The sequence below is a fragment of the Mercenaria mercenaria genome, chromosome 12 (genome assembly GCF_021730395.1).
Source record: "Mercenaria mercenaria strain notata chromosome 12, MADL_Memer_1, whole genome shotgun sequence".
Classification (NCBI taxonomy): Eukaryota; Metazoa; Mollusca; class Bivalvia; order Venerida; family Veneridae; genus Mercenaria; species Mercenaria mercenaria.
In genome coordinates this window covers 75,702,360-75,726,377 of record NC_069372.1, presented here as the reverse complement: position 1 = coordinate 75,726,377, position 24,018 = coordinate 75,702,360, and the positions used below count along the sequence as shown (strand labels likewise).

Sequence of the window (24,018 nt, the reverse complement as noted above, 5' to 3'; positions counted from 1 at the left end):
GGTCACAAGGTTTTTCTATTTTTATACCTACTGGCCTAGCTTTTGACCGCACGTGACCCTGTTTTAAACTTTACCTAGATATCATCAAGGTGAACATTCTCACTAATTTTCATGAAGATCTCTTGAAAAATATGGCCTCTAGAGAGGTCACAAGGTTTTTCTATTTTTATACCTACTGGCCTAGCTTTTGACCGCACGTGACCCAGTTTCGAAATTGACCTAGATATCATCAAGGTGAACATTCAGATCAATTTTCATGAAGATCCATTGAAAAATATGGCCTCTAGAGAGGTCAAAAGATTTTAATAATTTTAGACCTACTGACCTAGTTTTTGACTGCAGTTGACCCAGTTTCAAACTTGACCTAGATATCATCAAGGTGAACATTCTGACCAATTTTTATGGAGATCCATTCAAAAGTATGGCCTCTAGAGAGGTCACAAGGTTTTTCTATTTTTAGACCTACTGACCTAGTTTTTGACCGCACATGACCCTGTTTCAAACTTGACCTAGATATCATCAAGATGAACATTCAGACCAACTTTCATACAGATCCCATGAAAAATATGGCCTTTAGAGAGGTCACAAGGTTTTTCTATTATTTGACCTACTGACCTAGTTTTTGATGGCACGTGACCCACTTTCGAACTTCACCTAGATATCATCAAGATGAACATTCAGACCAACTTTCATACAGATCCCATGAAAAATATGGCCTCTAGAGAGGTCACAAGGTTTTTCTGTTATTTGACCTACCGACCTAGTTTTTCAAGACATGTGACCCACTTTCGAACTTGACCTAGATATCATCAAGGTGAACATTCTGACCAATTTTCATGAAGATCTCATGAAATATATGGCCTCTAGAGAGGTCACAAGGTTTTTCTATTTTTAGACCTACTGACCTAGTTTTTGACTGCACGTGACCCAGTTTCGAACTTGACCTAGATATCATCAAGATGAACATTCAGACCAACTTTCATACAGATCCCATGAAAAATATGGCCTTTAGAGAGGTCACAAGGTTTTTCTATTATTTGACCTACTGACCTAGTTTTTGACGGCACGTGACCCAGTTTCGAACTTGACCTAGATATCATCAAGGTGAACATTCTGACCAATTTTCATGAAGATTTTGTGAAATATATGGCCTCTAGAGAGGTCACAAGGTTTTTCTATTTTTAGACCTACTGACCTAGTTTTTGAAGGCACGTGATCCAGTTTTGAACTTGACCTAGATATCATCAAGGTGAACGTTCTGACCAATTTTCATGAAGATCTTGTGAAATATATGGCCTCTTAGAGAGGTCACAAGGTTTTTCTATTTTTAGACCTACTGACCTAGTTTTTAAAGGCACGTGACCCAGTTTCGAACTTGATCTAGATATCATCAAGGTGAACATTCTGACCAATTTTCATGAAGATCTTGTGAAAAATATGGCCTCTAGAGAGGTCACAAGGTTTTTCTATTTTTAGACCTACTGACCTAGTTTTTGAAGGCACGTGACCCAGTTTCGAACTTGACCTAGATATCATCAAGGTGAACATTCTGACCAATTTCCATGAAGATCTTGTGAAATATATGGCCTCTAGAGAGGTCACAAGGTTTTTCTATTTTTAGACCTACTGACCTAGTTTTTGATGGCACGTGACCCAGTTTCGAACTTGACCTAGATATCATCAAGATGAACATTCTGACCAACTTTCATAAAGATCCCATGAAAAATGTGACCTCTAGAGTGGTCACAAGCAAAAGTTTACGGACGCATGGACGCACTGACGCACGGACGGACGACGGACACCGCGCGATCACAAAAGCTCACCTTGTCACTTTGTGACAGGTGAGCTAATAACTGAGATAAAGTGAAAGTGCACCAAAACTTTAACCAGAAATTCTAAGTAAAAAGGGGGGATAATTCATGAAATATTGGTGTTCACAAGCCAAAATAGCAAATTTTGGCCCTTTAAGGGGCCATTACTCTGGAACCCATCATGGGATCCGGCCAGTTTTCGAAAGGAAATGAGATATTATGCCAATACAAGTTGTGTGCAAGTTTGATTAAAATCAATTGCAAAATGTGGTCTCTATCGTGTTCACAAGAAATTGTGAACAGATGGATGATGGACGAACGACGGACAAAATGCGATCACAAAAGCTCACCCTGTCACTATGTGATAGGTGAGCTAAAATTGGAAAGTTATTAATAAACGTTTCCATGATCAAGTATAAAACTCTCCTAATACAAATAACATGACAAATTTGTAAAAAAAAGTGTCAGTCCCACTTCAATCTTCTATCGTGCAAGTATAAAAAACTGTGAAGCCAACTACAGACAATGTGCACCAAAACTTTAACCAGAAATTCTAAGTAAAAAGGGGGGATAATTCATGAAATATTGGTGTTCACAAGCCAAAATAGCAAATTTTGGCCCTTTAAGGGGCCATTACTCTGGAACCCATCATGGGATCCGGCCAGTTTTCGAAAGGAAATGAGATATTATGCCAATACAAGTTGTGTGCAAGTTTGATTAAAATCAATTGCAAAATGTGGTCTCTATCGTGATCACAAGAAATTGTGAACAGATGGATGATGGACGAACGACGGACAAAATGCGATCACAAAAGCTCACCCTGTCACTACGTGATAGGTGAGCTAAAATTGGAAAGTTATTAATAAACGTTTCCATGATCAAGTATAAAACTCTCCTAATACAAATAACATGACAAATTTGTACAAAAAAGTGTCAGTCCCACTTCAATCTTCTATCGTGCAAGTATAAAAAACTGTGAAGCCAACTACAGACAATGTATGCACTCTACAAAACTATTAAAACAACAAACTTGTATGTTAAAACACACACACATATGTAAATGGAGTCATGGATACATAAAATCAGCTACTACAATGTATGTACTTAATAACATGAAATAAATAGATTTTTAAGAATGCAAAATTAATAGGGAGCAATTAATCTAAGTCTATACCTTGCTCATATCAAACATTTTGGCTCTTGGCTTTATCAGCATATCAGCATATACAGTTAGCAAATTCATTTTATATCTTGTGTCATGAAAACAACAGACACATGAAAATTACACAGTGAAATTATCCTTAAAATGTTCTTAAATATAACTCATTTGAAAGACTTTATGAAAGCCTGTACTGACATGTGAACATGCCTTTCTAAATCGCACATTGTAGACAGTATGTCATGCACATACCTAAACTATCTCTTGTACCTGACACACTATCTTCGGCACATGACATATAACTTTGTGCCCACAGCATAGGGCTTTATTTTCTGGCTGGCAGAACAAAGTATCATGTGCATATGACATATTATCTTAAGGCCATTATTCATCATGTGACATATTAACACATGTCACCTTCAGGCTGCCATAAGTAAATTGTATATGAATTCTGGTAATATTATTCAGAAAGAGCAGAAAAGTCAAATCATTAGATTTGAGAGAAACAAAGAGTTTTCATAAAGACTAATCATCTATTCTCAACAATAAAAATCAAAAACACTATTGCACCAATATTTGTCATTAATACTACCGTATATCATGAATCTATACAATACTGAAAATATAGTTTTCACGCCATTTTTATACAACAATTTAGCTGTGCAGAAGTTTCAATTCCCTTGGTTCCTGTAACAGTGCTTATCTGTTCTCTTCAAGTTACTGGCAACTTTTACACATTAATCAAAGGTGGGGACAAAAGATGGAAGATACGTCTTATAAGGGAGAACCTCAGACTCATTGGGTATCAAACTCTTTAATGTAAGATACAAATCCCTATTGAAAAATTCCATTTTGGTAAGAAAAGCAAAATACACGATACAACAATCTTTATTTAAGGTAGTGGACCTGAATGGCAACTGGCAATTTCCATGTGATTAATGTATTCTTGTATGTGTACATTCCTTTTCCATAACAGATGATTGCTTTTTATAAATAAAGAGAATGCCAAAATCACAGATGAGAGAGAGAGAGACAGACAGACAGACAGAGACAGAGACAGATAGGGGCACAGAGAGAGAGACAGAGAGTATTTAATCAATTGGAAAGTCATTCTGGGTCTTTACGTCAAATGCAAGTTATAACAAAATAATATTTAGCTTAAGAGTAATTTTCTGACTAACAAATCTAAACAAGAAATTAATAAGGATAAAATTGCTAAAAATATAAAAGACTGTGTAGTTGTTTTCAAATATTGTATTAAAGCCTTTGGAATCCATACATTATTAACATACCTATGTATTTCAACTCAAAATGAAAACTGCCAAACCATGATTTATTTATTTGTACTGTAGAGATCTTTGATTCACAAAATATCAAATCTGTTTTATATATCATTTTGGAAAAACATGGAATCAACATCATTGACTAATGATGACTTACAGGTACTCCAGGTACATCCAAGATACTCAACAGTACTCCAGGTACATCCAAGATATTCAACAGTACTTTTTCAACAATGTAAAATAGGACTTCTCTTCATTTTCTACCGAGTGTTCCTCAGATGTATAGCTGAATGCACCATGGACAACTGTGCCAACTAGATCTGGATTTTCAAGCAAGCTCTCAACTTTCTCTATGAATGCCTGCAAGGTAACAATAAATATTAGAGAAAATTTGTAAAATATGCTCTTCTTACAGCTGTCTCCAGCATATATATCAATATGTCTTTTAAGTTAGAAAGTTCTGATGTACATATTTTATAGTATATAGAATTTAATTTCAATTGCTTGCCATTATGTTCACATTCTAAAAACCCAAAATAGAATAAACACATTCTTAGACTAGGACTTCAAAAATTGAACTTTTAAAACTGTTGTGACATTGTTTGATAGGTCAAAATGATATCCCAAATAATCATTATATATTATTTTATAAATGAGCTTGAAGAGGGGAGCAGTGGTCTAGTGGATAATGTGCCGGCCGCTCAACCCAGGAGTCATGGGTTCGAGCCCCACTGGGGTCACGACCATGACTTCTCATATGACACCAGTACTGGCTTTTCCAGGAAGCGGACTTCAGAGTGGTTACAATAAGCTTGAAGCTTTCATCACAAGTGAGCTGAAACAAATTAGTATAAACTAAACTAAATGAGCTTGAAAAGTGGTTGAAAATAACAGAAGCAGCTATAAAGGGGATTTTGACTTGGACTATATTATAGTTAAATGATGTAGTAGATCAGGTAATGAAGAAAATTCATACGGTGAAATCATTAATTTTCTAAACATATTGGAGGACTGATTTTCATGAATTTCATGGTTGAGTAATGCCACAAAATACAATCCCAATGAACTGGTAAAGTTACTTTTCATCTTATACTAAAAATTTTAAATCCACAAATCCACGTCCAGAAAATTCAAAATTAAATGATATAACAGTATTAAAAACAAGCACGTATCTTTACTGGTGCCACTTAGTTCTTGTGCTCCACTGGATTTCAGGTACCATTGACCATACTATAAGCCACAACAGGGAGTATATAGTTTACACTTATGCTAGATTCTTTAGTAGTCATTTGAACTTTAATTGCCACAGACAGCACTTTAGTTAGAACAAGTGGTGGTATTCATTTGAATTTCAGTTTCCACAGACTGCATTATAGTTAGAATCTGCATAGTCATTTGAATTTTAATTGCCATAAACAGCACTAAAGTTAGAACAAGTGGTAGTCATTTAAATCTAAGTTGCCATAGACTGCACTAAAGTTAGAACAAGTGGTAGTCATTTAAATCTAAGTTGCCATAGACTGCACTTTAGTTAGAACAAGTGCTAGTCATTTGAATTTTAGTTGTAACAAACTGCCTTTCAGCACCATTTGAATTTTAGCTGCCACAGATGTTGCTATAGTTAAAACCAGCAGAAGTGATTTGATTTTCAGTTGCACTGCACTATAGTTAGAACAAGGGTAGTCATTTGAATTTTAGTTGTAACAAAGTGCCCTTCAGTGTCATTTGAATTTAAGTTGCTACAGACTGCTATAGTTAAAACCTGCAGTAGTCATTTGAATTTCAGTTGCCACAGACTGCACTATAGTTAGAACAAGGGTAGTCATTTGAATTTTAGTTGTAACAAAGTGCCCTTCAGAGTCATTTGAATTTAAGTTATTACAGACTGCTATAGTTAAAACCTGCAGTAGTCATTTGAATTTTAGTTGTAACAAAGTGCCCTTCAGAGTCATTTGAATTTAAGTTATTACAGACTGCTATAGTTAAAACCTGCAGTAGTCATCTGAATTTCAGTTGCCACAGACTGTACTATATTTAGAATAAGGGGTAGCACTATAGCTAAGAACCAGCAGTAGTCATATGAATTTATGTTGCCACAAACAGCACTATTGCCACAACCAGAAGTTAGCCTTCAATTCTAGGTGCTACAGAACCCACTACAATTTCAAGTATGATAGCTCAAGGACACCAATAGCCTTACCTGTGGTGTATCATATATGAAACCAGTCTTTCCATCATTGACAATTGCTGTGTTACCTGGTATATTCCGCACTATAACTGGGGTCCTCAAAGCCATAGCCTGAAACAAAAAGTCTAATTCAAAACAAATGCTGCTTTTGTACAAGCACTGTAAAATGATATGAAGAGTTCAACTCAGCACAGAAACAATTCCACAGGCAATAAGTCTACAGTAAACCTCACTTATAAGGAACTCGGATATAAGGAACACTCGGTTATAAGGAACAGTTTCCAATTCCCCGATCTAATTCCTTCTTTATTTAATGTAAAAATCCTTGGTTATAGGGAACTCGGTTATAAGGAACACTCGGTTTTAAGGAACACTTTTTCCAGTCCCAAAGTACGAAATGCAATGGAAAACCCTTCGGTTATAGCGAACAGACATAAAGAATAAAAATTATTGAATACCGGAAATAAACATGAGAATCGCTGATGACGTCAGAGTAACGTCGGCACTATCACGCCCTTACATACACATGAAAATCGCTTTCATGCACATGAATAAACACAGATTATTTCATTTCTATGATCTTTAGTTTGTTAATTCACGGATACGATAAAAAGAAAATATATAATATCATCAAATTACCAAATAGTCCTACTAAACTATAGTAGACTATACTTACTCAAGATTATGTTCGACAGCTACATGTATTTGGTATTTCATGTTAACAATAGTGAACGAAAGTCCTAAATAAATGTGCTAATTACACGTGATTAACAATGGCAAATAGTCCAGTTTACCAAATTTCCAATGAAAAATTATAGCAGGTGCTAAAATGGACAATAGCAAAAGTATAGGTATAATTTACACTTTAATCCGTATGTATGGCGCCGTTGTCTAGGCGTAATACACTGTATGGCATAAACACCCTACTTTTGAATCTTAATTGGTAGTCTAATTTAACAGTTTTGTAATGAAAAATTGAACATTTATTTTTATATAAGTAGTGATGACTATTCACATAACATGCAGTCAAGCAAGGTAAGGGGAGTAACTGCAACATATCTTATAGTCATTATGTAGCGCTCTCTAAAAAGAAGTTAGAAATGACCGACAAATTATAAACATAAATTTAATACGGTCATTCCATCGACGAACAATTTTGGCGTGGTTAAGGTTATACGCCGCGTTTCAACACTATTTCAGTCATATACATGCAGGCAGTTTACCTTACCATCTCTCCAGGAAAGGAATGTACTAGAAAAGCAACTTCCTCACATAAAGATTCAAGGTCGGCCCGGAGTGTGAACACATAGCACTTACGAAACGTCAGTCAAATAAAGTTCGCTATACAAATTGTGTTCGTTATACAAACCTCGGTTACAAGGAACTAGTTCGCTATATGGATATAAGGAACCTCGGTTATAAGGAACACTTTTTAGAGGTCCCAAGCTGTACCTTATAAGCGAGGTTTACTGTACACAATTTACCAAATACACCAACAAGTTTGTTTGAATTTAGATCAACATATTCAATTTAAGAAAAAGGGTACAAATTTACCTGGTAGGCAAATGTAGCACTAACTGAGCTATACACTTAAAAGAAAATTAGTGGAATTTGAAAGTCATACTACTTACATATAACTTTATTAACTTGTTTTTAAACACCATTTTTTTAACAGTGCTTCAACATAATATTCTTCAGTGAACAGTTAATTTAACTGCTATGTCTGGCTTCCATACCAAAACAAACTTATTCTCTACATGTAATGGACACCTTTGTGTGAATCCAGACATGTGACTTCAGATTTATTACATTTTGTCAAACTGTTATAGTGGTCAATCACCTCCACTTTGCTTTGAGCTCGTGTATGGCTGAAATGCTTGTACTCTCCTTTCTCAGCAAATCTGGTGGATCTAACTTTATATACCAGCATTAAAATAAAGCAGACACATACCTCTAAGATTGCAAGTGCCATTCCCTCACTATCTGAACAGTTAACCAGAGCGAAACTGTCTCGTATCACAGCATGGGTATCCTCTGTAGACAAGCCTGGGATATATACTACTCCAGGACACCTGACAAATACAATATACATTTATAATTACATGCACCCATAATGCCACAAAGAATAAGTGTAACCTCTCCAAAGCAAACACCACTGGAAAAACTTAAATTTCACTTGTTGTACAAAGACTGCAGTTCTTTACAGGTTAATTTTACAATTTTATCTTACAGGAACAAAACTATCTGCATTTGAGTGAGACATTTGCATTTCAGAGTTGTAATTATCAGAAGTTACCATGTATAATAATCTACATTAACATGATCATCATACAATACACATGTAGTAAATTTTATATTAAGTGACAAATTTCAAAAGACTGTATTTCAACAATTTCTTTTCGCTGATTAAACTATATCAATACAACATCTGATGCTAAATTTATGCAAAGATATTAAATTCCTGACAATAAACCAATAGCGGTTTAACAAGAGGGCCATGATGGCCCTATATCGCTCACCTTTTATCATTGCACCAAAAGTTACTAAAAATAAGCTATTTATATTAACGTAAAAGGGAAGTAATTAAAAAGAAAATTATTGTAACTGAACAAAAGAAGGATCTGCCAAATAAATCTGTTGACATAAATGAAATTTCAGATCAGTATCTTCATTAGTTACGGAGATATACCCATTTTAATTTGAAATAAAGGGAGGTAATTTGACATAAAATCAGTTCATAGTTATCTACCCTGATTGTCTCAGTCCAACTAATGACAATAATGAAATTTCAAATAAGTCCTATAAGTACTAAGTCTTACTGATATAAATCCATTTTGACTACAATCAGGGGAGGTAATCAGATATAAAATAACTCTGGAATCTACGATTGGATCTGATTTGTCATGGAATCCAAGATTTATTGTTGTTGAAGATATTTTGGAAGTTTGTATCAAATAAAACCATAAATGAAGTCTCTATATGGCTGCAACAGCCGAAATAGCCAATTTTGGACCTTTAAGGGGCCATAACTCTGGAACCCATGAAGGAATCTGGCCAGTTCAAGAAAGGAACCAAGATCTTGTGGTGATACAAGTTGTGTGCAAGTTTGGTTAAAATCAAATCATAAATGAAGTTGCTATTGTGCAGACAAGGTCAAAATAGCTAATTTTGGCCCTTTCAGGGGCCATAACTCTGGAACCCATTATGGGATCTGGCCGATTCAACAAAGGAACTGAGATCTTATGGCAATACAAGTTTTGTGCAAGTCTGATTAAATTCAAATCATAAATGAAGCTGCTATTGTGCAGACAAGGTCAAAATAGCTAACTCTGGAACCCATAATGGAATCTAGCCAGTTCAAGAAACGAACCAAGATCTTATGGTGATACAAGTTGAGTGCAAGTTTGGTTAAAATCAAATCATAAATGAAGCTGCTATTGTGCAGAAAAGGTCAAAATAGCTGATTTTGGCCCTTTCAGGGGCCATAACTCTGGAACCCATAATGGGATCTGGCCAGTTCAAGAAAGTAACTGAGATCTTATGGTGATACAAGTTGTGTGCAAGTTTGGTTAAAATAAAATCATAAATGAAACCACTATCGTGCAGACACGAAATTGTTGACACACGGACACACGCACGGACGGACTGACGACGGACGAAGGGTGATCACAAAAGCTCACCTTGTCACTATGTGACAGGTGAGCTAAAAACGTACTAACTTGAGCAAAAACAATACCCCCGCCCCCCACCTTTTCTTAGAAGTGGAATATGAAGTACAAAATATGAAAATATACCTCAGCACCTCCTCTTCAAAGCTTTTGAAAAACGAATCATTTTGCTACAAAAAAATAAAAACAGAAAATTATTAAATAATGATACAGCATGAAAATGCAGCACACAGTCAATGAAAATGATGTCAGGAAATTCCACAGTTAAATACAAAGTTAACATTGTCTTGCAGATCAAAAGCTGAATTAACTCATCAAATAGGAAAAATTATGGCATTTCTAATGTGAACATAAATTTCTAATTTGAAGTTGCACACCTGTGAAAGATTTGTTTGGGTAATGGGTAATACCTATGATATAGACTTTGAATTACCCTATATCAGTAGTTAAAGGTACACTAATAAACACTTAAAATATATCAAAAGAAAAACTAAAATCCAACTGAAATACCATTTGACTTGAAAGAAATCATATAGGCAGTGGCCATGATAGTCAAAGGGCTATTCCAAGACTAAGTGTGCAGTTATGGACAGAAGGTAAACCTCAGCTATGCACGGACATTATTATATACCTTGTTATATGATGTGGACATCAAAACACTTGGATATTCTCCCAGGAGTTGAAAGTGTGCTAATAATTGGAACACCGTGCTTGTATCACTTGAGCAAGGCAAATGGTATTTGTATGATTTTATAGTAAATTTGGTATTACTTATTGTTACTGTTTACAAGTGAGCTGCGGATTCAAATCTACTTAACTGTGAAATCTAACTATGTTTTTGTATTCTCTGTTGGGTTTCATGGCACACCGCCACAATTACAGGTCATATAGTGACTATTCAGCTTTTGATGGTGGAGAAGACCCCAGCTGACCGTTGGTGCATTATTCATCAAGTAAAGCACCTGGGTAGAACAACAACCTTCCGTAAGCCAGCTGGATGGCTTCCTCACATGAAGAATTCAACGCCAAGAGCAAGTCTTGAACCCACATCGGTAAGGGGCAAGTGATTCAGGTCAGTGACCTTAACCACTTCGCCTTGGAGGCCCCTTCTAACTATGGCAGTTATAGAATCTATGTAATGGTCATTTAAATAACTTATATTCAATTGAAAAAAGTAAATAGCATTTAACCCAGCACTTTAGTTTATAGTACCGTCTATACAATTTATCTAACATAAAAAAGATAAATTGGATAAAGGTGTCATGCATCCAGATTTTTTCTTTTTTGATTTACACAGTTCTTTCATATCTTTTATTTGCAAAAAAAATGAAAACTTAGTAATTAAGTGTGGTTGAGGAAGCATATATTTATGAAAATCATTAGTATAGTACGTAAAAATTTGTTGAAAAACTCTCTACAGTGTTAGTCACACAGTAAAATATTTGAAATACAAAAGTAATTGGGTTGTAGTTGTTAACTATTAACTAAAATTATATTCATTCATAATTTCTGAATTTTCATAGACTTCGCTATCCAATAAATTTTTGAAACTGTGAAGTAAATCTGAAGACATGACCCTTAAAACAAACAATGAAAGCTTTGACGCATAAACATATTTAACAGTCTATATAAAACTGACAATTCCCAAGCACTGCAACAAACATACATTTGTAATGTCCCTCTTTTAAATATCTCTAACTTACTGTTTCTTGAAGAACATTGTCAGTGCTAAATGATAATAAAAAGAGAAATGGTGGTCATGTTTGAAGCAAGAAAAATATTTGAGCCGCCCCATGAGAAAACCAACATAGTGTATCCGCGCAGTCTGGTCAGGATCCATGCTGTTCGCTAACAGTTTTTCTAATTGCAATAGGCTTTGAAAGTGAACAGCATGGATCCTGACCAGACTGTGCAGATGCACAGGCTGATCTAGATCCAGGCTGGTTGCACGCACTATGTCGGTTTTCTCATGGCGCGGCTCATTTTAACTCAGACACAATGTAAAATCAGCTATATAGTGAAGCTGCAAATTGTAGCGATGGTGTAAGACATAATTTTCCACAACAAAGTCTGTAGTACAATGTGAAGCATACACCTGTCATGTGATTGTAATGAAGTTAAACTGGAATTGTGTCCATAGGACATGGATGACCCCACATACTGTGCCATCCTCTATATAGCAAAAACTATTAAAGGGCCATAACTGCAGTAAAAGTATTCATAAGAAAAAAATTCCTTCCTTTATCATCATCTGCACAACATGTGTGTTCGTCTGTGAAAGTTTGAAGCAAATGGGAGGAGTTGGACACACAAATTTTTCTCTATATTCTATATAGCAAAGCTATCAAAGGGCCGTAACTGTGGTAAAAATAGTCACAGAAAAAAATCCCTCCTTTATAGTCATCTTCACATCTAGCTTGTTCATCTGCGAAAGTTTAAAGCAGATCAGGCTAATAGTGTGGAACGAGTTGGACACACAGGATTTCGGGAAGTAGGGACATACGTACGGCCAGCAGCAGCGCTACATGCCTCCCACATAAATGTGTGGGGACATAAAAAGTTCTATAAAGGAAAAGACAAAGCCATTGTGTGATACTATCTTTTTGTGCATCCTTTGGCTTTTTAGTGTCCATAAACCTTTGAGAATTTACTAGTACTTAAAAACATCTTACATGTGCTCCAACAAACAACAGCCAACAGTCCCCTCTGTCCTTGGTATGTCTCCATTCTATAAATAGATGATAAAAATGTTCAAATTTACAACATGGTAAAATCTAGTAAAAAGTTTCTTTATTAAAATAACACCAACAGTTTACACATAGCTGATTTTAAAGCTAGACATATTTCAAACTTGTGTATGTGTATAACTAAACTAAAGTTGGTTTTGTAACATTTTTCTTTTTGTTGGGGCTGATCCTATGGTGACATTCAAGCTCCTACATTTTCTTTATTCCCAGAACTGACAAGCATACAGGTCTGTATCCCTCAATGTTGTAAGTCTGAAACTTTTACCCAGACTTTCAAATGTTAAATTTTGTTTTTGTTCTTTTAGTGATATATTTGCACAGACTTTGCATGAAGATGCATTTCACAGGGGCAGACTTCTCACCAAAATTTCATTAATGTAAATGCAAACTGACTATTTGCTGTCCTTAATAAAATCAATGAGAAGATCTTTGGAACAAATGGGTGCTTATCATTGGTAGTCATATTCACCTATGCAAAAAAAAATAGGGTAGTCAAAATTTCCTTTGCAAAAATGATGGGGTAATCATAATTCTCTTGGCAAAAATGATGGCAAAAATGATTGGGTGCCAGCAATTACGTTGGGAAAGAGAAAGAGCACTTCTCTGCAATGAAGACAGTAAAGACCATTTTTAAACATATTAAATGTTCAGGGTAAGGGGTGGATTTTTAACCTTTAGTGATATGAAGCCAGCTACATTCTACAACTGGCCACCTAGGGCTTATATAATGGCTTCAGATCATAGATTTCGGTGTAGTTTAAATAGAAAAATATTAACATTAACAAGTAATCTTGAATTCTTTTCATATCCATGTACATAATAAGTTGACAACAATAAACTAGTACCCCCCATTGTAATATAGTTAATTGCAGTGTGTACTTGTCCATAAGCTACCCAAGAGTAGCCAGAGCAATTCAGGGAAGTAGTTATGACAAAATTCATCTATTTATTTATTCCAAGGCATGTAACTCTGCCAAAAACCATTTATACATAAAACCCATGAGGCATATTACTGATAATTCCTGTAAAAGTCAACTAAACTCCAACACAGTCAAACTCAATTCCAGAAAGAAGGGGCCTTAACTCAACAAAAATATTCATCCCCTAAAAATGTTGAGAATATGCAAAAGTAAGACTTTATACAATTCCTACAAAGTCTGACTGAAATCCAAAAAGACCTTTCAAAAGAATTGTTCTGACAAACATTTGTGACAGATGTACCAACATAAAGCCAGAAGACAACAGAAAGACAATATAAAATAAATATATTGTGATGCATCGGTTTTCTTGCTCAGTCCTTTGTCCCTTCTTTATGGGCTACCTTATGTCATTTATGCATGTATATCTTACAATTCTTTTATAAATCAATATAGACTTATGTATTTTATCTATATTGCTAATTCTTACCGTTTATTTCCCAAGTATTTGTACGTTATTGATCATAAATGTTTATTTTCAAACCCGGAAGTAGTCGTTGGCAGCCATATTGTATTGTATGTGCTCTTTATGACGTCACTTTAGTCATGACGTCATGTATTCTCGCTTTTCCTCGTGAGGTATCCAGGGGCGTTTTTCTTATATTTAATAAAGTAAACTGTATGAAGTGACTCTAAGACCGCAACACATTTACTTTCCCCTCGTTATTATGTACTTGTATAATTAAATAAAATATACACATATAATTTGGTGGCGCAGGGTGCTATTTTTAAGCTGCCAACCATGTACTTTTTTGTTGTTAGCAGTGTTAGCAATCCTTTCGGAGCCCCTTTGCTTACAATTTTTCCATGTTCTAACATTTTGCTAACACTGTAAGTAAACAGTTAGCAGAACCATATAAAACGTTGCGCCCGACTGTGAAACAGCACTCCGCAGACAATATTTCTTTTGTTACAGAAGGCCATTTCTAAAATTCAAGTAAAATACCTTAGTCGAAAATTTCTTTTACCTTTAAGACTTATTAGGTAGATTTAAAAGCTTTCTTTTATTTTTTTGTTTTTCTAAACGTATTTTATAAGTTGAACTTGAAGCCAGTAGAATATTTTCAGTAAATCTAGCCTTTGTGATTTCAGGGCCATATTTACTACAGAGATATTTTAAATAATGTTCATATAAAAGTTTTGTCCATAGTATAAATACATTCTTATAAGTAAATTTTATATAGTTGCACCTGCGCCAGCCCCTCTGTTAAACGTTCTATAAAGTTTTATTCGCGGTGTTTTCTCACGCACTCATATCGTTAATTTTCGTTGCTTATACGGTCATTTTGTTAAGGTTTCTTGTGAATAAATCACGTTTTTAACTTTTACCGACTTGATTTTAATTTTGTTTTACTTTGATCTAGTCTTTTATTGTTTTCCTTGCGGAGTCAATCTTTGTGAATCAGTCATTGTCCATCCGTCCGTCTGTACCTATTAGATGTCTCGAGGTGTAACCCCAATAGCTGTGAACCTGGTGCCATAGTCTGCATTCAGGTGTCTACAAGATTGTGAACACTAGAGACTTGTTATCACTGATTGTCTGTGTGTTCGTCCGTCTGTGCATACTGGTATATTGTCAGATAAACTGTCCCTGTCCAGCCTAGAATCCCAGCATAGATCTGTGACATTGCAAGGCTGAATGATATTTAGCTTCTAGTGGCTGAATCTACAATATCGTGGAGCATATGGATGCACATTTGGCTAAACACATTAAAACATATTAACAGTTACCGTCCAGAGAGTAGTACAGGTATCTTGTCTAAAATACAACCACCAGCGGCACGCAACAATATAACAGCTTTTCAGACTTAAGAAATTATGTATCACAGTGACTGATGAAAAATGAATTTCCATCAAAATCCATTATATGTAATGACTGTGTCACAGAACTGAATTTAAACTGATAAAAACTTAACACATTGTACACTCCATCTACCTGAAAACTTCTTGATTAGATATAATGGATTCTTCACAGGTCTTATTCCACCAACAACTGTAAAGATTCTGGATTCTGACTCTGTCAATTGTCTCAGCAATGTGTCTGTCTCAAAACCATATAGACCATTTTGTTCACCAACCTGGTCAGTGGTTACCTCCCTTGAAACACTAACATGGCTCTGGATGTAACTTTGGATGGAGAAACTGCTAGGGCAAACTTCCACTCCTGTATCCCAAACAAATTAATTGAAAAACATTTTAATAAATAACAGAATTGTACCGGTTCATATTTTAGTGAAATCATATACTGAACAATCATTTAATTTGGTAGACATGAAATTTCGTGGTTTTGACCAAAATCGTTATTTTGTGGAGATATAAACATACTGGTATAGATTTCAAATTTTGAATGGGAACTTTACTTGTTTATTGGGATTTAAATTCATTGTTCACGAAATAAACGAAAGTTATTTCCCGATGAAAATTAATGATTTCACAAAGTATCACCCTAATCATTTTGATCAAATGCTTACTTAACCCTCAGCGGCAAGTGATTCTGCCTTTGCGACCAGTGCTGACCAAGATCAGCCTGCACATCCGTGCAGTCTGATCATGGTCTGCAGTGCTGGCCTTTCAGTCGTATGTTTTTGGTAAGCACCCCTTTTAACAGTTAATGGTACTGTCCAAAATGAAAGATGGACAAGTTCATTATAGGAATTTACCAAGGTATTAAAGGGTTAAATAGAACTTGGCACATTATATATAAAGCACAAAAATAGTATTTTTGTCATTAAACAAGATTTTGTTTGACTATCATGAAATTATCTATGGTCATAAGTGAATTGCATAATCTGTTTCTTTACACTTGTAGATCTTTGATCTTTGACTTAATCCATCTTTTTCTGAGAAAACAAAATACTACAACATCATATAACAGACAATGCTTTTAACCCTTACCATGCTAAATTTCTATTATGGACTGGTCCATCTTCCAATTTGGGCAGTACCATTTATCATTTGAAGGGGTGTTTACTAAAAATTTACTGACTGAATAGCGAACAGTGCAGACCATGATCAGCCTGCACGGATGTGCAGGCTTATCTTGGTCTGCACTGGTCGAAAAGGCAGATACAAATGCCGCCAGCAGGCTAAAGGTTAAATGCAAAAAAAATAACATCATGAAAAGCTGTTCAGTATTTCTGCAACTGTAACACCCGAAACTACAATATTTTTCACAGGATATTAGCTTAAAACAGAGATTTGTTTCCTTATACCGATAGTCAAGTCAAAATGAATCGGACTACACTATATCAACTGACATTGTAAATGATAAAACACTAAATGATACGGTACTATTCAAGAAATAGCACTGTTAATGAAACGACACTTTCAATAAAATATAAAATGACATTGTAAATGAATTGCAAAATGAAATGTTGTAAAGGAAATTTCACCTTTAATGAAACAACAAATTGTAAAAAAAAAAAATAACAATGTAAATGAAATGACACTCTTAATAAAATGGAATGTGGGACGGCACTGTAAATGAAACGACAATTTGAAAATGAAATGATCCAAATTCATAATGAACTGACACCATTAATGAAACGACAAGTTGTAAAATATGAAATGACATAGAAGTATTACCTTACCTTGTGGAATAATTGAAATGTCTGAACCATTGTAGTCTGGCTAAAATGAGAAAACAAAACTTTTTTCTCCTCATTCTATGACCCCTCCGCACTTCTGATTTGAAAGATCTTTAAAATATTCATTAAAAACTTTTTAAAAAGTATTCAGAAACTATGTTTGTCTTTCCCAAAAAATTTGACATAGACTTTGTTGCACTATTCTAAAGGCCTGCATGGTGAAACTCTAACTTATTGGGATTGTCTTACATATAATGTTTACATTTTCAATGAACTTCTTCATGGTAAACTGCATCACATTACAGTTGACTAGTTATACTAATTATTATATATTTCTTTGGTTTGTAAAATAACAAAAAATAGAACATAATCTCAGGGAACATGTTTATCAAACAAGAATATTTGTGCCACTTGAAAATATTTATATGTATGAACAGCAATAGCACTGTTAACAAATCTGTTTCTAAACATAAAAATAGATATAAGAGCAAATAATAAGAAATCAACTTCAGAGTAACATGTTACATGTTCAAGAAAATGTTTCAACTTACCCAGCAGGACTTGAATTTCTTAACCAATGATTCACTAAATGCAACAATATGCCTGAAAAATATATTATATTGCAGCTTTGTAATACAACTGAAGTGGGGACCTCTTCTCCTCTTTCTCTGATTTAAGTTGCAAAGTTGTTAGTTGTTTGTGGAGAACAATTTAGTACATGTGCATACACTGATCAGGTAAAAAATACCTCTGACACATAACGGTAGTTCTGAGACAAACTGGCTGAAAAATGAGTAACGCCTACAGAAGTAACAAACATAAAAGTGAATTCTCTATTTCTGTTCAATATTTTCCATACTGCCTCCATATGGTTCTTAAGACTTTTTTTTCCAATTTCTGTAAAATGCTTTTGTGACAAAGTAAAATATTTGTTTGTAAGGCCTTATTTAAAGCAGTGTATCAAGGAGATAAGATTTCTTTTGCTAACACTAAATATACATAGACTAGCTATAACAGGATAAAGCAGTCTACAAAGAATCTTTTCTCATAACAAGAAATCAACTTTTACCTTGAATTATTGACTGCCTTTGTCATTATGTCCATTTTCTCTTTGTCACCAGTAAGTTCATTAACATCAGTTCCACCAAGGATTAGGAGGTATGGTTTGGTAGAATCTATGACAATAAACAGAAATGCTTAATTAAGATAAGTAACATTTAACATAACAAGTTACAGTTATTAATATACATGTGAGGCTGCATTTTTACATACATGTACCAAGAAAGAAACACTGCTCTGAAAACAAGAGGGCCATGAAGGCCCTGTATCGCTCACCTGACCTATTGACCTAAAGATCACCAAGATTAACATTCTGACCAAGTTTCAATAAGATATGGTCATAAATGTGGCCTCTAGAGTGTTAACTAGCTTTTCCTTTGATTTGACCTGGTGACCTAGTTTTTGACCCCACATGACCCAGATTCGAACTTGACCTAAAGATTATCAAGGTTAACATTCTGACCAAGTTTCATGAAGATACAGTCATAAATGTGGCCTCTAGAGTGTTAACGAGCTTTTCCTTTGATTTGACCTGGTGACCTAGTTTTTGACCCCACCTGACCCAGATTTAAACTTGACCTATAGATCATCAACATTAACATCCTGACCAAGTTACATTAACTTTAACGATACGGTCATAAATGTGGCTTATACAGTGTTAACTAACTTTTCCTTTGATTTAACTTGGTGACCTAGTTTTTGGCCCGATCTGACCCAGATTTAAATCTGACTTAAAGATCATCAAGATTAACATTCCGACCAAGTTTCATTAAGATATGGTCATAAATGTGGCCTCTAAAGTGCTAACTAACTTTTCCTTTGATTTGAACTGGTGACCTAGTTTTTGACCCCATATGACCCAGATTCGAACGTGACCTAAAGATTATTAAGATTAACATTCTGACTAAGTTTCATGAAAATAAAGTCATAAATGTGGCATCTAGAGTGTTAACAAGCTTTTCCTTTGATTTGACCAAGTGACCTAGTTTTTGACCCCATCTGACCCAGATCTGAACTTGACCTAAAGATCATCAAGATTAACATTCTAACCAAGTTTCATTAAGATATGGTCATAAATGTGACCTCTAGAGTGTTAACTAGCTTTTCCTTTGATCTGACCTGGTAACCTAGTTTTTGACCCTACATGACCCAGATTCAAACTGAACTTAAAGGGCTCTCCCCCTGGAAATTTTTGAAATACAGGCATGAGATCATGGCCTCTGGTGCATTTTTAGGTCCAAAATTTTGAGGTAATGGAGGGGTTACTATGATTTAGAATTTAGAATACATTAAAAAAAACAGTTACCCAAGAGCCAGATGTTTCCAGGCACACCTAAAAGCATTGGTAGATTCTTTTTCTTGCAAATTATGAAGAAGTAAAATTTTGAAACATTTTCTTTTAACCCTTACCATGCTGGACACGACTGATTCTGCCTTTGCGACCAGTGTAGATCATGATCAGCCTGCACATCTGTGCAGTCTGATCATGATCTGCACTGTTCGCCATTCAGTCAGTATCTTTTTGGTGAGCACCCCTTTTAGCAGATAATGGTACTGTCCAGATTGAAAAATAGACAAGTTCATTATAAAAATTTAGCAGGGTAAGGGTTAAGCTTTATTTTGTTATAGTAGCATACAGATTTTTGCATTCATTCATAAATTATAGCATAACAGTCATCTTATAGGGTGTAAGACAAGGTTTTCAACCTCTAGTGAAAACATAGGAAAATCCTGTTTGACACTCAATAATTTCGTTTGTTGTAATGTGTACTATTACAAGAATAATGGATTGTTTAATTCAAAAACTAAGCTTCTGTTCATACAAACCAACAAGAAGCTTTCCCGACTTGTACACATGTACAGCAATAACAACATCAATGTCTAACTCATCAAGAACACGTTCCAGTGCTTTGCTGTCCGAGAGTTCTAGTGGACACTTCAGGTAACATTGTAGGCCACTCTTCTCTAATCCTTTCCTAGTTAAGACAGAACAAACAAAACATAGATATCAATTCATACTTCATAACTTTATTTAAAGACTTAAAAGGACAGTGGTCATGTGGTTGGCTTAACCCAAAGGTTGTGGGGTTGAATCGAGTTGGGGTCACAACATTGCTGACTCCTTCCATGGCACCAGAACTTAATTTTGACAAAATGAATTTGACAATGATTTCTGATCAAGCGTTCATACGAGAATCCACTTACAGAAGTAAAATACAACCTTCACTATACACTTAAGTTTTCCATAGAGGCTGTTGCTCTGGATAGGTTACTTTACAAATACATATGTAATGAAAAAGAAAGTATCCATCTCTGCAGAGACTTGCTTGCTTTTCAGATGTGCAGGCTGATCTTGGTCCGCACTGGTCGCAAAGGCAAAATCACTTGCCACCAGCAGGCTGAAAGTTAGATAAATCTTATATTACCTTTACCTTATGTTATCTCACATTTTAACATATTTTTGTATCTATTTATTTCTTTTGTTCACTTTATCTTTGTTAATTTCTGATGTTCATATGAAAGTAGGTCATAACATATGAGTTCATGTTATTATCTTGTATGTATCTATTGTTTTGTTAAGAAAAATCTTCTTGCATTGGGTACTCATCATCATAACCTGATAATCTGTATCACACAAGAAGTTAGATTTGATAAAAATCGGGTATATCAGGACTATGAAAGTGGTATGTTTACATATCATCAAGGTCGTAAATATCTGTGTCCTTGATATTATAAGATAACCTATTTTACAGACTTATAGTATACTAAAGCTGCTGAAATAACACTTCAGCACAAAACTGCAGTGACTTTTTTGGGGATTTTTCAAAATAACCTGTGGTAATACAGCAAGGTAAGTCCAAAAACTGGTTTTCATGGTAACAGGCACTGTCGGCGGGCGAGCAGTGAGTACCAACTTGCAACAACTGATGTCAATGTCCTTATGAATTTGGCACCTGATAGTAGAGAAGTTAAGAATGACATAATTATAAGTCCATAATAGCTGTGCAAGTTGTAAATTTCAAGCAACCTGGGAGTTTTCAGAGTTTAAAATATATAACCCCCGACTTTTGTTAAATTATTCACTATGCATACTTCAGGATATTTCTTCAAATTCCAAGAGGAAGATATGACCTTCTTTAAAGTGAAATATAACAATTTTAGTGGAAAATATATTGCTATCTTCTGCTGTAAAAAAATAGCAAAAAATATTACTGAATCGCAGCATAAAACTGACTAATAAATACTTATGGCAAGCATAAATAATGTTAAACTGTGAATTTTTAGTCACTGTTGATGATTTCCATTTCTTTGAAAGGCAGTGACTAGGGGTGCGATAAGGCATTGGTCGAGAAGGCTAGTGGACGCATTGGTCGAGAGGGCTAGTGGCGGTCGAGAGGACTAGTTGTGGCACTGGTCGAGAGGGCTAAGACATTTTCCAATGAAGGTGAAGGCCCCTGGTTCTAATCCTGGATACTCCCATTGCAGTGTGTCCTTGGGCAAGGCACTTTATCATGATTGCCTCAGTCGACCCAGCTGTAATTGGTACCAGCAAATTGCTGGGGGTAAGGTATAATTGGTTTTAACTGTTCTTAATATAGGGTTGCTAAAAAGCTCTACAGAGCTTATGTTAATTGTTTCACAAAGCAACGGTACATAAAATTTACCTTTACCTTTTTTTTATATACAATACGTCTCCAATCCGAGTGAGAGATCATAAAAAATTAAAAATTTAATTACAAAAAACTGTATCATAATGGCAACTTTAAAACAATTATATATTTGCAACTTTTCCCCAGCAATTACCATATACAGAACATAACAGTACATATATATTGATTACAGGACCTCTACTGGTTTCCCAGTAGTTTCTGGACCGAAATCGCTATTTTTTGCCAGTAACTTTCAAACAAAACATAGTAGAAACATATATTTTTCACAGAAAAAAAGCTAGGTTCTTCAATAACACCATGCAGAATTCGTATTACACTTGTATTTTAAATCTAGTATTTGTTAAATTCGTGAAATATACTTTTCAAATCATCATCGCGCTTTAGAATTATGTTTTAATTTTGAATATATATAATGAAATCGGAAATGCTTACTTTTACAGAAAGGTTACAACTGTTACAACGAAAGGTCCTGAAAACTACTCTGACTAACTGAGATATCAATGGAGTTAACTGCCCCTTTTCAGGCCTCATACATTTATATCCTCTAGGTAGACAACATAAAATATCAAAATGTAAAATCGGTCTACCCAAGGTCTCATTAATTAGACTACCCAGATGCTTTACCACAATGTAACGTCTACACAGCACGAAATGTAAAAGGTCCGGAAAACTACTTGGATCCGGAAACTACTGGGAAACCTGTAGATCCAAATCTAGAGGTCCAGATCTAGAGGTCTGTTACCAGACCCCTAGCCACTTCCTTTTCAAAAAAGCAAAAAAAAAAATTAGTTAACAAAAATTTGTGAAACTCGCATAAAAATGACATTTATGCAATTTTGTAGACAAATGTAAATTCACACAAACTGTAAATTCATAGACTGAAAAATCTGATAATACTGAGCACTACATTTACTGATTATCTGTAAATATCCCACTTGTCTTAGCCCAGAGTACGACCCAGATTAAAACAATAAAACGTAGATGTAGAAACATTCAAATAACACACACACACATTATAATAACTAACGCGCATTTAGAACTTACTTTATCCTTGAAATTGTAGCTAAGTTCCCACTGAGTTGCATTAGAGGCGACAACAATAACGCCTTCATTTCAATACCGACTGAGGCAGACTGAGGCTGGTTTTTGAACTTGAATCAACTACACATGCACACTCCTTAATCCTAAGAAAGTGCATTCCATTTGCATTTCTTCACTTCTATTTTGTTTGCATCTTAATAGAATATTCGTTATTTCCAAAACTTTCAGTTTCGGTTGCCAACTCATTCTGTTGACAAAACTACAACTGAACAAATGGCGTTGCACAAAACAAGGGAAGTAACTTTCTTTAATCTATCTATACTATCTGCAATAAAATATGTTTAAACTAAACAATGTCTTCTATCAAATCGTCTTTGAGAACACACGGCCGGCCCGATTATCATACGGCCGACCCGATTATCGAACCCACGACCCCAAAATCCGTAGCTTGGCACTGGGTGGAAAGACCGACCTTCCGTAAGCCAGCTGTTACTTGTGTTATCTTGTGTTGGTGGAGGGATTCCAGAATTCAATAAGGATTACGCATCAGTGCGGTTCTCCTACGAAGAAAGGAAAGGATTAATACAGAACAGAACAGAACAGAACAGATGGCTTCCTCACTTGAAGAATTCAACGCCCCGAGTGAGACTTGAACCCACATCGATGAGGGGCAAGTGATTTGAAGTCAGCGGCCTTAACCACTCAGCCACGGAGGCCCCATATCGTTAATTTAGCAGAATAGATTAGAAGTTAACGAGAAAGGTCTAGACATCCAAGCTAGTATAAGGCTCTTTTTTGACGATACTAGCCTATTTAGCTTCAAATTA

The 24,018-nt window shown here is 35.1% G+C and overlaps 1 protein-coding gene across 3 annotated transcripts; it reads right to left on the bottom strand.

The window, feature by feature from the left end:
- Nucleotides 1–4,418: 4,418 nt before the first annotated feature.
- On the bottom strand, nucleotides 4,419–23,464 carry LOC123534027 (glycosyltransferase 1 domain-containing protein 1-like). 3 transcript variants are annotated; one of them, XM_045316059.2, is made up of 11 exons: nucleotides 23,195–23,464; nucleotides 20,307–20,455; nucleotides 18,490–18,595; nucleotides 17,972–18,023; nucleotides 17,424–17,463; nucleotides 15,770–15,997; nucleotides 12,782–12,837; nucleotides 10,236–10,279; nucleotides 8,393–8,513; nucleotides 6,454–6,552; nucleotides 4,419–4,613 (listed from the first exon to the last, which is right to left on the bottom strand). In XM_045316059.2, the coding sequence occupies exons 1-11, from the start codon at nucleotides 23,260–23,262 to the stop codon at nucleotides 4,467–4,469; spliced, it is 1,110 nt and encodes a 369-aa protein (XP_045171994.2). In that variant the 5' UTR covers nucleotides 23,263–23,464; the 3' UTR covers nucleotides 4,419–4,466. The 3 variants fall into 3 exon arrangements, with proteins under 3 accessions (XP_045171994.2, XP_053376328.1, XP_053376329.1); XM_053520353.1 differs by lacking the exon at nucleotides 4,419–4,613 and adding an exon at nucleotides 4,881–5,088; XM_053520354.1 differs by lacking the exons at nucleotides 4,419–4,613; nucleotides 12,782–12,837 and adding an exon at nucleotides 4,881–5,088 and having other exon boundaries at nucleotides 15,912–15,997.
- Between the last annotated feature and the right edge of the window lie 554 nt (nucleotides 23,465–24,018).

What these genes read in the sequence shown, in the direction of transcription:
- LOC123534027 (XM_053520353.1), bottom strand. Translation starts at nt 23,262, where the DNA reads ATGAAGGCGTTATTGTTGTCGCCTCTAATGCAACTCAGTGGGAACTTA. An exon ending in GCTACAATTTCAAGGATAAA is followed by an intron (nt 20,456 to 23,194) that starts GTAAGTTCTAAA and finishes TGTCTTAACTAG; the next exon opens with GAAAGGATTAGAGAAGAGTG. An exon ending in TTTGAAGAGGAGGTGCTGAG is followed by an intron (nt 8,514 to 10,235) that starts GTATATTTTCAT and finishes TGTATTTGTCAG; the next exon opens with GTGTCCTGGAGTAGTATATA.